The 12947-nt window shown below is 49.8% G+C and overlaps 1 protein-coding gene across 2 annotated transcripts; it reads right to left on the reverse strand.

Annotated features, from left to right (window-relative positions):
* Positions 1-4716: 4716 nt before the first annotated feature.
* Positions 4717-7903, reverse strand: DNAJB1 (DnaJ heat shock protein family (Hsp40) member B1). 2 transcript variants are annotated; one of them, XM_059696647.1, is made up of 3 exons: positions 7616-7903; positions 5434-6014; positions 4717-5110 (listed from the first exon to the last, which is right to left on the reverse strand). In XM_059696647.1, exons 1-3 carry the CDS (start codon positions 7824-7826, stop codon positions 4880-4882), a joined length of 1023 nt encoding a protein of 340 aa, XP_059552630.1. In that variant the 5' UTR covers positions 7827-7903; the 3' UTR covers positions 4717-4879. The 2 variants fall into 2 exon arrangements, with proteins under 2 accessions (XP_059552630.1, XP_059552631.1); XM_059696648.1 differs by lacking the exon at positions 7616-7903 and adding an exon at positions 7201-7341.
* Positions 7904-12947: the final 5044 nt, after the last annotated feature.

Raw genomic sequence — 12947 nt, forward strand, 5'->3', positions numbered from 1 at the left:
TGGGTAGAGCATTGGCCTGTGGGCTGAAGGGTCCTGGGTTCGATTCCAGTCAAGGGCACATGCCTGGGTTGCAGGCTCAAACCCCAGTAGGAGGTGTGCAGGAGACAGCCAATCAATGATTCTATTATCATTGATGTTTCTCTCTCTCCTTCTCCCTTCCTCTCTGAAATAAAAATATATTAAAAAAACTATTATTATTATTTTTTTAAAAAAATATATTTTATTGATTTTTTACAGAGAGGAAGGGAGAGAGATAGAGATCTAGAAACATCGATGAGAGAGAAACATCGATCAGCTGCCTCCTGCACACTCCCCAGTGGGGATTTGCCTGCAACCAAGGTACATGCCCTTGACCGGAATCGAACCTGGGACCTTTCAGTCCGCAGGCCGACGCTCTATCCACTGAGCCAAACCGGTTACGGCTATTTTTTATTATTATTAATTTATTTTTAATCCTCACCCGAGGATATTTTTCCATTGATTTTTAGAGGTGGAAGAGAGGGAAAGACAGAAACATTGATGTGAGAGAAACACATCAATTGGTGGCCTCCTGCATGCACCCTCACCAGGGCCTGGGCCAGGGAGGAGCCTGCAACCGGAATCGTACCCGGGATCCTTAGATCCGCAGGCCAATGCTTTATCCACTGAGCCAAACCGGCTAAAAACATTTTTTTAAAAAAGCTCAGCTAAGCACACTTGACCCAAAAGACCTGGGCCACACCCCAGGCTGTGAGCTAAGAGAGCTTCACATAAGCATGTAGTTATGCTAATAACTGATGCACAGTCCTGGCTCTATGCCAGGCCCTGGGGTGTATCTGTACCTAGAACTACTTTACAGCCCTAGAAGAGGTACTGCAGTAGTCCCAGGACCCCTCATTCACAGAAAATATAGTCCAAGACCCCGTGGATGCCTGAAACCACAGATAGTACTAAACCCTGTATGTACTTTTTTTTCCTATACATACCTACCTATGGTAAAGTTTAATTTATAAATTAGGCACAGTCAGAGATTAACAATAATAAATGAACAATTATAACACTATACTGTAAAAAGAGTTATGTTAATGTGGTCTCTGTTATTGAAAACTTTCACCTTTTCACTTAAAGGAAGCACTTCATGGCTTCTCTTTGGCATATCCAAATAGCCAGCATTGCTACCCTTGTATTTTGGGGCCATTACTAAGTAAAATATTGCTATTTGAACACAAGCACTGAGATACCATGACAGTTGATCTGATAATCAAGATGGCTATTAAGTGACTAATGGTTGGGGAGGGGAGGAGCATACATCGTGTGGATGTGCTGGACAAAGGGATGATTCAGCTCTGGGCTGGATGGAGCAGGCTGGCACAAGACTTCCTTGAACTACTCAGAATGACATGCAATTTAAAACTTACGAATTATTTCTGGAATTTTCCATTTAATATTTTGGACTGCGGTTGACTGGTGTTAACTGAACTGTGGGAAGCGAAACCACAGATTGAAGAAACTGAGGCACAGAGAGGTTGTCACTTGCCCAAGGTCACACAGTAGAAAGTGGCTGAGCTGGAACTGAAACCTAGAAGCAGGAACAATGGCTAGGGGAGAGTAAGGGGCCACCAAACACTGACCTGTATCTTCACTCCCATGTAGGTAGGCATGGCAGAATAAAGGAATGAGGAAACTATTTCCACCATACACTACGTAGAGGAAAAAATTCAGCGTGTACAGTATGCACCATTTGCGTAAAACAGAAAAATGCACTTACACAGCATCTCTAGGAAGGCATACACTCACTGGGAATATTCGATGGGTTGGACTCAAATAGCAGGGTGGGAGGATTCTCACTCTGTGCCCTTGCAAGTTTGGTATTTCAATTACACAGCCAACAACTGAACCCCAAATTTAGAAGTTATAGTTATACAAGCACACTCTGAGGATGCACACAAAAAAAAACGTTTTTAAATAAAATCTCTGATGCCATGGCTTGTCTATACGGGCAGAGGGAAAGGGAGCTGCAGGCCCAGAGGGGGGAGGGGACTCGACTCCTCACCTCCGGCTTGATAAACATTTTGAATTTTGTACTGTTTAAATCATGCAGAAATGTGACACTACTGGTACACAATGGATTAAGAGGAGGTGGGTCAGCGGGGAAGCTCTGCATGTCCTGACAGGCCAGGAACTCCAAAACGTGCCGAGGCAGCATGGGAACAGGAAAATGAATCCCTGAAGGGCAGCCCAGGAAGTGGTCTAATGGACCCACCAAACATCTCTGGACACACACATCCAGGTCCAGCATGCGCAAAACAGTGCACCCCTGAAAAGCAGGTTTTCTTTCCACTTGAGTCTTTTTTTCACCATGATCACTGCTCTGAAGAATCACTGCCCCACCCACACCCTCAGTAGGTTGTTTCTGGAAGTTCCCATTACTGTGTGCACATTCAGGCTTTGTGCACTTTCGGATATTGAGTTCACAGGGACCTGCTACATAATGGAGACTGGGGGCAGGGGGTTGGCAGCACTGTGGATGGTGACCCTGTCTGCAGCCAAGTTCAGTTCTGCATTAAATGTCTTCTTGGTGCCTGAGGCAGTTCAGTAAACATCTCGTGATGAGGTCCTTTTTGGTTCTATCTGGGGTCACTTCCCAACTAGGATGGCTCAATGTGGCTGCTCTTCTAAGAAGAGACCTGTCCTAGATTTGGGTGAAAAGCTCTCAATTCTAGTTCTGTGCTTTCCAATAGTTGCCACTAACCACATGCAGCTGCTGAGGACTTAAAATGTGGCTGGAGAGACTGAGAAATTGAGTTTTGTTTTTTTTTTTTTTTAATATATTTTATTGATTTTTTTACAGAGAGGAAGGGAGAGAGATAGAGAGCTAGAAATATCGATGAGAGAAACATCGAACAGCTGCCTCCTGCACATCTCCCACTGGGGATGTGCCCGCAACCCAGGCACATGCCCCTGACCGGAATCGAACCCGGGACCCTTCAGTCCGCAGGCTGACGCTCTATCCACTGAGCCAAACCGGTTTCGGCGAAATTGAGTTTTTAATGTTATTGAATTTAATTTCCATTTAAACACAGAACATTCCCTTCATTATAAAGTTCTCTTGGACAGTGCTGCTCCCAGACTGTTCTCAGTGGTTAAATTGCTCTAGTGGGAAGGGAAAGCCACTCCTAGGTTGACTTTAATATGGTGTTATTTTTACTGACTTTTTTGTAGCCAAGTAGCAATACATTGTTTCCAGCCTGTATAATAACTTACCTTATAGTAAAACCAGTCCCTTAAAAAAAAAAAGTTACAGAGTAAAAGCAGCCTCGGTGGAGTGCAAAAGAAGGGAGAGCAGGAAGTGGTCTTCTCCAGGGCAGGCAGCCAGCACCGGCCTGGAGTCCTAGTCAGGCTTGGCCAGGGCCTGCCCAACAACCCAGCCTGTTCCAGCAAGAAAGGAGTGGAAGAGGATTAAGAGGACAGAACATGCACTGCCTGCCTGGGCCCCAAAAGACAGAAAGGAGAAATGCTTAACTTTGGCCCCAACCTTCACAAAAAAATAAGCTCTGAATCCAGTGGAGTCTTGGATATCTAGATGCAGAGTCTGGGTGGGTTGACACTCCCCAACCGACATGGAGCCCAGGAGGGAACAGTTATCTCTTTGGCAGAGGACTCCTGCCTCTCCTGCAACTCTTCCCTCCTGTTCTGGCTGGAGGGATACCCAGCCCCGCCCCAGTCAGCAGAGCCCTCAAACAGAGTCGCAGGACTGCTCCCCTGAGGTTTAGCATCAGACTTTAATGCTGTCTTTAACGCTGCACATTGACAAGTCACACACTTTGGTCTTGTATTGGCAGTGGCAACTTACAATGAGTCTAAAGGTCTGAGCACCAGACTGGCCTCTAGGGAACAGATACTCATCCCCCCCGCACCCCCCCACTCCCACCTCTTCCCTTCCCATTATGGGCCTGTACAGAGAGCAGCAGCTGCCATGGACTGGTTTCATTTGAAAGTACACCAACTTTACATGGAATTATAAAAACATATTTACAGACGTCCCACAGTGCTCCTATAATCAGGAGCAAAGACCCTTTTATCAAAAGGGATTATATCTAGGGCTGTGCAAAATTCAAAAGGATCAGATCCTTTTGAAAGAGTCCAGAGTCCATTAAACAAAGCATGTCCCGGGCCATTGGGAAGGCCCAGTGTGCCAAAGATTGCCTTAAAGGAAGAGACCCTTCAGTGAGCACACTTGGCCTCGGAGCCTGAGGTTGAAAAGGGCTCCTGACTCTCGAGGGAGAGGTGGCTGTGCAAGTCACTCTGAGGCTGGCTCCCTTGGTCCTGCTGGAATGAGAGGTATTGCTTGTGGGTGCAGGCCGGGCCTTTCTGCAAAAATAGTCTAGGTTCTCAATTTGAGATGGCAAAAGATGGGATTCTTCAGAGGAAGAGCAAGACATGGGAGACAAATACAGAAGGAAACACAAATTGGTCACACAACAAATTGAAGAGCATACAGGGAAGGTGCGGTGACCAGGATGGCAGGTTGCCATCACCTAATGGCCGCAAGCAAAGGGATGACAGAGGGCTCAAGTCCAGCTGCAGGGCTGCCTCTCGGCCCTGGGCAGGGTCTGGAGGAGGGGTGGGCCCATCCCAGGAGGGCTGCAGAACCCAGTGGGGCAAGCTGGAACGCCTTCTCCTGCTGTCACCACCACCTACCGCCCTATCGGCTCGAAAAACCACTGAAGTCTAGTGCACGACTTTGAAAGATTGTAATATATTCTCTGGAAAACATTCAGCAGTACGAAAGCCCTCCCTGGGCCCTCCCGCCCTCTCACGGGTCCACAACTGGTGGAACGGTCCAGAAATCCTTGAGCTCTGGAAAGGTCCCTGGTCAGTCCTTGGGGAACACAGGTGGCTATTTCGGAAGAACCTGCTCAAGTATGCTTCTTGACGTCTGGGCAATCCTTTCGGGGAAGATCACTTCAAACTCAATAACGAGGTCCCCGCGTTTCTCGGGTGTTTTGGGGAGAGGGAGGCCTTCTCCAGGAACTTTTCGCCGCATGCCAGGCCTGATGACATCTTTGAACACGATGGGTATGGTCCTGCCGTCCAGAGTGGGGACATTCACAGTACAGCCACACAGAGCCTTAGAAAAGCAAAGTGACAGCATTAGGTAAAGGGTGTAACTTAGGAAGCTCCACTCCAGCCCAGAGGCTGTTTGGGGTAGGGTAAGAGCCATCAGGCTTCTGCAACTAAGACTCTGCCCCCAGGTCTACCCAGGTCAGCATCATGAAAGCTCCAGAAAAATGGAGTTTTGATAAGCTGTGTACCTGGTGCGCGCCCCCCCCCCCCCCCCCGACTTCCCCAAATCTAACAGACACCAAGAGCTCAAAACTACCTGTCAAACAAAGACAAGCACGTGTCAAAAAGCAGCCCTTTCTCCAGACACCACTCTGCCTAGTGCCTTACCTCCCGAAGGGTGACCCTGGCTGGGTAAATGACATCAGAGCCATCTCTCTTAAAGATATTGTGTGGCTTGTCCTTTAAAACAAAGACGATGTCAGCTGGAATGTTGTTAGAGGTCTGGTCTCCCTCCTTGGGGAAGGTGATTTTGGTCCCTTCTTTCCACCCCCGTTTCACTTCAATGGTCAAGATTTTGTCTTCGTTGCGAATGCTCTTCCCATCGGGGTTCAGCCTTTTATGGGAGATCTTCATCTTCTTGGTACAGCCGCTGTAGATCTCTTCAAGGGAGACCCTAAGGTCATGGGTGACAGGGGGGTCTTGCTTCTTTCGGGTGGGCTCTTGGGCAGGGCGAGAGCGGACAAAGTTCATGTTGGTGAAGCCACCCATGCCCATGGGGAAGCCAGAGAACGGGTCATCAATGTCCATGCCTTCTTCCCCGTTCCGCTGTCCAAAAAAGGTGTCAAAGGGATTTCGGCCACCGAAGAACTCAGCAAACATGGCATGAGGGTCTCCATGGAATGTGTAGCTAAAGGAGGTACCGTTAGCACCACCGCCGCTTCCACCACTGGGGCCACCGCCCTTTAGGCCTGAAAGGAGAATTAAAAGAAGTCAGATGGCTGGCCAGGGGCTTTCCTTAAGGGAAAAAACCTTGGGAGCCACCAGGACAGGAATTTTATTTAGCCTGTCACAGAAGAACAAGGGAATCTGAGTTTTTGTTGTTGTTCATCCTCACCCTAGGATATTTTCCCATTGATTTTTTTTTTCTTTCTTTCTTAGAGAGAGAGGGAGGGAGGGGAGAGGGGAGAAGAGAGAGATCAATGTGACAGAGACACATGGATTGGTTGACTCCGGCACATAACCCGACCAACCAGGGAGGGGGATTGAACCTGCAACCCTTCAGTTCAGGGGCCCATACTCTAACCATTGAGCATACCAGCCACGGCAAGAACCTGAGCCTTTACCTCCATCAGGGCCCTTGAGTGTGGCATGACAGCGGCAAGGCAGCTCAGGCTCTGAAATGGGCCTCTCTAGGGGCTACCCAGTTCCTGTCACTTCTTCACTGACCCACCCTCCCAAAATGATATAAGGACTTAAAAGAATTCACTAAGAGATCGGATAAAGCCCAGGGGACTTGGCTCAGTGGTTGAGCATGGACCTATGAACCAGGAGGTCATGGTTCAATTTCCCGTCAGGGCACATGCCCGGGTTGCAGGCTTGGTCCCAGTGGGGGTGTGTGCAGGAGACAGCCAATCAGTGATTCTCATCATTGATGTTTCTCTCTCTCCCTCTTCCTTCCTCTATAAAATCAATTAAAAAAAGAGAAAGATCAGATGAAAAAAACCTGACCGAGGGTCAGCTTTCAGGAAGTGCTTACTCTCAAGTCCTTTAGGGCTGGAGCCATGTGTGGGGAGAATAAAAAACGTTGGTAAAACAATACTCGGAGGTTTTCAAATTCTCACACCCTGGCACTAACTGCCACCATATAAAAAGCCAGTTAATTTCTTAACACCAAATCCAGAAGCCAGTCTGAGTCAACCATGAGCAACTGGACAAACAAGAAAGCCGCTTTCTCCTCCCCCGAGGAGGGCTACCCGGGGGGGCGGAGGCGGAGGCGGGCCCCTGTTCTCTGCCCCTTGCCGGCCGCAGTGGCGCAGGCTGCCATCGCTAGGCCTGGCTCTGGGCTGGGTAAGCCCTTGACTGCGATCAGCTCACCCCGCCCTCCCTGGCCGGGGAGTGAGGTGGAGAGAACTGGCGCTCCCTGTGCGGGCTCACCCTGCACTCAGGTGGTGCGCGGCGCTCAGCCAGGGGCCCGCCCCCCACCCCTGGACACCACGGCCTCCGCCAGGCCCAGGTCAGCCGGGTCCTGTGGGCCCGCAGCGCCACCGGCCGAAGACACCTCCGTTCCCCTCCGCGTCCGCACCCGCACCCGGGGCCGCGGGCGGAGGCGCCCAGGGAGGGGCACCCCAGATGTGTTAGAAGCTTCTGGGCGAGCGACGCGGCCAGCGTTCCTCCTCCCTTCCGGCGGCTGCCCATCCGAGGGCGTAGGCCCGCGCGGCCAGAGGGCGGGGGCTGCTCGCCGCCGGCCCCGGCCTCCATCCCCCGCCCGATGCCGCAGCCCAGCTGCGGTGCCTCGGTTTCCCAGCCTGTCAAACGGCGGGGGCGCGCCCCGGGCCGCGCGCGCACGCACCTTCCTCTCCGTAGCGGTCGAAGATCTCGCGCTTGCGCGGGTCGCTGAGCACGTCGTAGGCCTCGGCGATCTCCTTGAACTTCTCCTCGGCGCCGGGCTCCTTGTTCTTGTCCGGGTGGTAGCGCAGCGCCTGGCGGCGGTAGGCCCGCTTGATCTCCTCGTCCGACGCGCCGCGGGCCAGGCCCAGCGTCTGGTAATAGTCCTTTCCCATGGCCCCGCCTGCGGCCTGCCGCCCAGCTGTCGGTGTCCCCCCCGCTCCGCCGCCCCGTCCCGGACTCTATATACCCGTCCGGCGGAAGCTTCCAGATCCCGCCAGCCCCCTCCAGAACCTTCCGTCCCGCCCCCCGCGACGCGTCGGCCAATCCCCATCGCCCAGCCCGAGACGCGCGACATCCGGGGCGGGGCCGCGCCGCCAACGGCCGCCCGCTCGTGGCCACACCCCTTCCCTCCGCCTTCGGCAACGCCTCCCCGGGCCGCGCGCGCCGGGCCGCGGGGGCCTTGCGACCTGTTTCCCTTTCCCGGACGACACGGCCGGCCGCACGGCCCGCCCCGGCCTGGGTGACAGGGTCCCACCAGGGCGGCGGGGCGGGGCGGGGCGGGGCGGTGACCGTGCGGGTCCGCCACGCCCTGTCGGGTCCTGACCGGAGACCCTGGGCAAGTGGCTAAACCTCCTCCTGTCGTGATCACCCTCCTTTTCCCGGCGGCGAGGAGCGTGCGGTTCGGAGCCCCAGGACTGCCCGTCCCGTCAGAAATGTCCTATAAAGCCAGGCGAGGACCTGGGGAAGCTCACCTCCCGAGAGGTCTTCCCAGTCCCGCTGCTCCCGGGCCTTTCACTTTCCCATTTTCCCAAGAACCCGTGCCACTGAAACCTGAAATTATCTTGGTGTCCACGGCCAATGTCACCCGCTCTCAGCCTGCGACCGCACCAGGGCAGGCCCTGGGGCCTGTCAGTGCTGGGGCGGCGGTACCTTGAACAGTGTCTGGCACTCGGTCGCAGTGGACGCTTCATGAATATGTTTGGCTCTTTGGAATGCACCTCCTCTTTTTCTCTCGCCACTACCTTTTGATTTGGGGAACATAGTGTGTCCGACACCTCTCAGGGCCTGTTTCTGCGGGTGACGTGATTCCTTTTGGCTCTGGGAGCCTGGGGTGCCTGGGGTCCCAGACAGGGCTGATGGGAAAAGGAGGTTCAGGAAGGGATAGCCTGGGAAGGGCATCGGGAAGAGGGGCAGGCAGTGGGGGCCCCCCCGAGCGGCCGGTTCCTGGAAGTACGGCTTGGGAGGTCAGGGAGGTGTGACACCGGCTCCAGAGCCAGACAGCTGGGTTTCATTCCTGCTTCCAGCACTTCCGGCTGCATGACCCCGGGCTACTTACCGAGCAAGCTATTCTGGGCCTCAGCTTCCTACTCTGTGCAATGGGGACGGTGGTGGTACCTGCCTCATAGAGCTCTGAGGTTGACATGAGTCGACCTTTGGAAAGTGCCTGGGACAGGCCTGGCACAGAGGAAGTGCTCTCAGCGGGGTAACAAACCCTCTTGTTGAGGGAGGGGCTGCTGAACCACCAGCTTCCTGGGAACACCGCAACAAAAAGTTCAATGACTGTATCCTTAAGCAACCTGGGACTCCTGAAAAGATGACGCTGGCCTTCCCTGTGGCCTAGTAGGGGGATCCCAGGCCTCCATGGCCACTCACGGACCCGGGGGCTAGGACGCACGGCCAGCCTGGGAGGCTGGGTATGGGCTGGTGTCCACTGGCACAGCATAGCGGGGGCATGAACCAATCATGGGAGAAAGAGAGTTTGATTTTTAAAGTTACATAAATAGACAGCAGAAGAGTCACATTATGGGAAAAACCCAGAGTTTCAGGATTTGCTCATACTTATAAGCTAGTATTTACTTTATAGGATAAATTTAGTTTAGAGTTACAAATGTGACAGCTTCCAAAGTTCCTACCCAGTTGTTCAATTAAACACTAATCAAAGTGTTGCTATGAAGGTATTTTGTAGGTGTGGTTAATATCACCAATCAGCTGACTTTAAGTGCAGGGGATGACTCTGGATAATGTGGGTGGGCCTCATCCAATCAGTTGCAAGGCTTTAAAAGCAAATACTGAAAGGCCTTAAGAAAAATAGTGATGCACCCCTATGGTCCATTGTAGCATTATTTACATCAGCCAAGCTGTGGAGGCAACCCAAGTGCCCATCAGTAGATGAGTGGATATGTCCTGGCCAGTGAGCTCAGTGGTCAGAGTTTCAGCCTGCACACTGAAAGTCTCAGGTTCAATTTCTGGTCAAGGACACGTACCTGGGTTGCAGGTCCAATCCCCGGCCCAGGTTAGGACACGTGCGGGAGGCAACCAATCCTCCCTCTCTCTCTCCCTTCCACTCTTCTCTAAAAATCAATGGGAAAAATGTCCTTGGGTGAGGATTAACAAAAATAAATTAAAAATAGATGCTGGATTTAAAAAGCTGTGTTACATATATACAATGGAATATTAGTCATGAAAAAAGAATGAATCATACTATTTGCGACAGTGTGGATGAACCTAAAGGGTATTGTGCTAAGTGAAATAAGTCAGTTAAAGAAAGACAAATACCATAGGATTTCACTTATATGTGGAATCTAAAGAACAATATAAACAAAACAGAAAAGGACTCAGATACAGAGAACAGACTGATGGTTTTCAGCGGGGAAGGGTGTTGGGGGACTAGATAAAAAAGGCGGAGGGATTGAAAAGTACAGATTGGTAGTTCCAGAATAATCATGAGGGTGTAAAGTATGGCATAGGAAATATAGTCGATTATATTGTAATAAGTATGTTTGGTGACAGTTTGGTGCTGGCAATATCAGGGGGAACATTTGTGAAGTATATGATTGTCTATACACTATGCTGTACACCTCAAACTAATACAAAATAATATTAAATGTAAATTGTAATTGAAAAGAATTAAAAAACAAAACAAAAATTAACTATAAATGAAAATACTGAAGTTTCCCTGAGGATGAAGTATCAGCTTCTGGCCAAGAGTTTCCAGCCTGCTGGTCTACCCTCCAGATTTCAGACTTGCTCGCCACTCCCCATAATCGTGTAAGACAATGCCTAAAAATAAATCTCTTAATACTCACACACTGACAAACACATATAGCCCACTGGTTCTGGTTCCTTGGTAGACCCCTGACTGATATAGGAACTAAGCAGGTGAGTCTGGAGTTAGCCTCAGCTGAAATCCCAGACCCACAATTTACTCATTTACTACCTGTGCCATCTTACATAACTTGCTTGATCTCTCAGAGTGTTAGGTGTGTCCTCCATAAAATGAGGATAAGAGTAGCTCTTACCACCCAAGGTTACTATGTGGAAGGAATTAAGAGGAGCCAGGAAATGAACATTATAATAACAGTTAACTATGTGCCAAGCCATTTTCAAGTGGTCAGTGTGTATTAACTCATTTAATCCTCACAATAATCCTAGGAAGTTGGCCTAGTGTTAACCTTCTTTTTACAGTCGAGGCTCTGAGAGGTCATGTGACTTGCCTGAGGTCACCCAGGGAATAAGATGCTGAAGTGTAGCATGTTTAGCACCCTGAGTGCTTTCTGATAAGCACTGAGCTTGTGTAAGATATGATTCAGATGATGATAAAGCCTTAATTATAAAAAAAAAGTGCATCACCACTCTTTTCAATTCTCTTCATCAAAAAGGCCTTCAAAAGCACAACTGACATATGAGCCAGCAATCCCACCCTTGGTAGAACACCTGTGTGAAATAAAAACCTATGTTCACATAAAACCCATGAACCAATAATTATCAAGGTTTTACTCATAATTACCGACAGCCATTAAAACCTAAATGTCCTTCAGTGGGTGATTGGATAAACAAACTGACCTAGCAACACGATGGAATATTATTCAGCCATAAAAAAGAAACAAGCTACTGATACAGGAACTAATGCAGATGAACTTTAAATACATGGTTAGTGAAAGAAGGCAGACTCAAAAGGCTATTTCCTGTGTAATGCCATTTAATAGCACCTTCTGGAAAAGGCCAAAGTATTGGGGCAGAAAGTGGTTGTTGGCGGCTGGGATCTACTACAGGGGGTATAAGAGAGACTTTTGGGATGCTGAAAATGTTCTATATCTTGACTGTGGTGGTTATACCACTATCTGTATTCAGAACTATAAACTGAAAAAGGTGTATCTATATTATACCATAATAAAAATAAATAAACATCCCATGGGCTTCACAATAAAAAATGCAAATCAGGGCAGGGCTTGGGAAACCTCTCTCTGGGGCTCCTGACACAGCAGAAAGTTGCGAACCAGCCCTAGCTTGTCTTTTCTCTGCTTCACCTTCCCTCACAATTCGAACCAGCTCTATCATGCACTCCCAAACCAGCCAAGCCAGGTTCTGGACAATCAAGATCCTACCTAACTCATGTGTGGGATGCAAACAGAACCTGTGAGCTGGATACAACTGAACACACCAGATCTTTGGTGTCCAAATTATTGTGGGGTCCCCCAGGTCCAAGATCCCAGGAGGCCCCACTTATCTTTCAGCGCTGCTAAATGCAAGATCTGTCTGGAATTTCCTCTTTGAAAATTGCTCCCAGGGGCTTGTTACAGTCAGCTCAGCAACACCAAATGTGTCTACTTGTCACTGTTATTACCCACTGAGGCTAATAACACAAGCATGATTTAGCTGTCCCTAATGACAGGCACAGCCAGAGCCGCAGTACAGTGTCATGAATGGCTGTACAAAGTGGCCAATTTTCATTCCAAGGGTGGATTTGATTTTTGCTGACAGCCTGGTTACTGGAAGCCAGATGAAGCCAACAAGAGGTCCTTACTCCTGCAATACTTGTCAAAAATAAAGAGGAATTTTCTCCTCTGGAGGCTTGCTCCTGCCTTTCTATGAACTTCTTGTGGGTGAGCAGGGTGGAAATTATTTGTATGCCCCATATGGCACAGAGCATAGTAGTGTGGACGAAAGGGGCCACACGCTGACCTGACAAGCTCAGGGAAGGCCTGCGTGGCAGCCTAGCAGACTCAGAGACCTAAAATAACCACAAAGGATGGTCTGAAATTAAACTTTAACTAAAAGCAGTTATGGTGGGCAGTTATGTCCTAAGCCAGTATCTTCACTGACAAGATCAACTTTGATCCTTACTGAGCCCATTTGCCTTTTTGCCTCTAAGATAACATTCCCTTGAAGTGTATGGGTAACTTGTAACTTTCCTTTTTCTGGAGCCCCTGGGGCACAACCAAATGCTCTGGGCACCAGGACAGATACTACAAATTCCTTCATTATCATGTTAATTGATCCTGCACCCACCTAAG

The sequence above is a fragment of the Myotis daubentonii genome, chromosome 5 (genome assembly GCF_963259705.1).
Source record: "Myotis daubentonii chromosome 5, mMyoDau2.1, whole genome shotgun sequence".
In the NCBI taxonomy this organism is placed as follows: Eukaryota; Metazoa; Chordata; class Mammalia; order Chiroptera; family Vespertilionidae; genus Myotis; species Myotis daubentonii.

Bases quoted from the DNA above. Each gene is read 5' to 3' on its own strand.
- DNAJB1 (XM_059696647.1), bottom strand. From the start codon at position 7,826: ATGGGAAAGGACTATTACCAGACGCTGGGCCTGGCCCGCGGCGCGTCG. The intron at 6,015-7,615 runs GTGCGTGCGCGC...TTCTCCTTTCAG, and splicing joins CGACCGCTACGGAGAGGAAG to GCCTAAAGGGCGGTGGCCCC. The intron at 5,111-5,433 runs GTAAGGCACTAG...TGCTTTTCTAAG, and splicing joins CCAGGGTCACCCTTCGGGAG to GCTCTGTGTGGCTGTACTGT.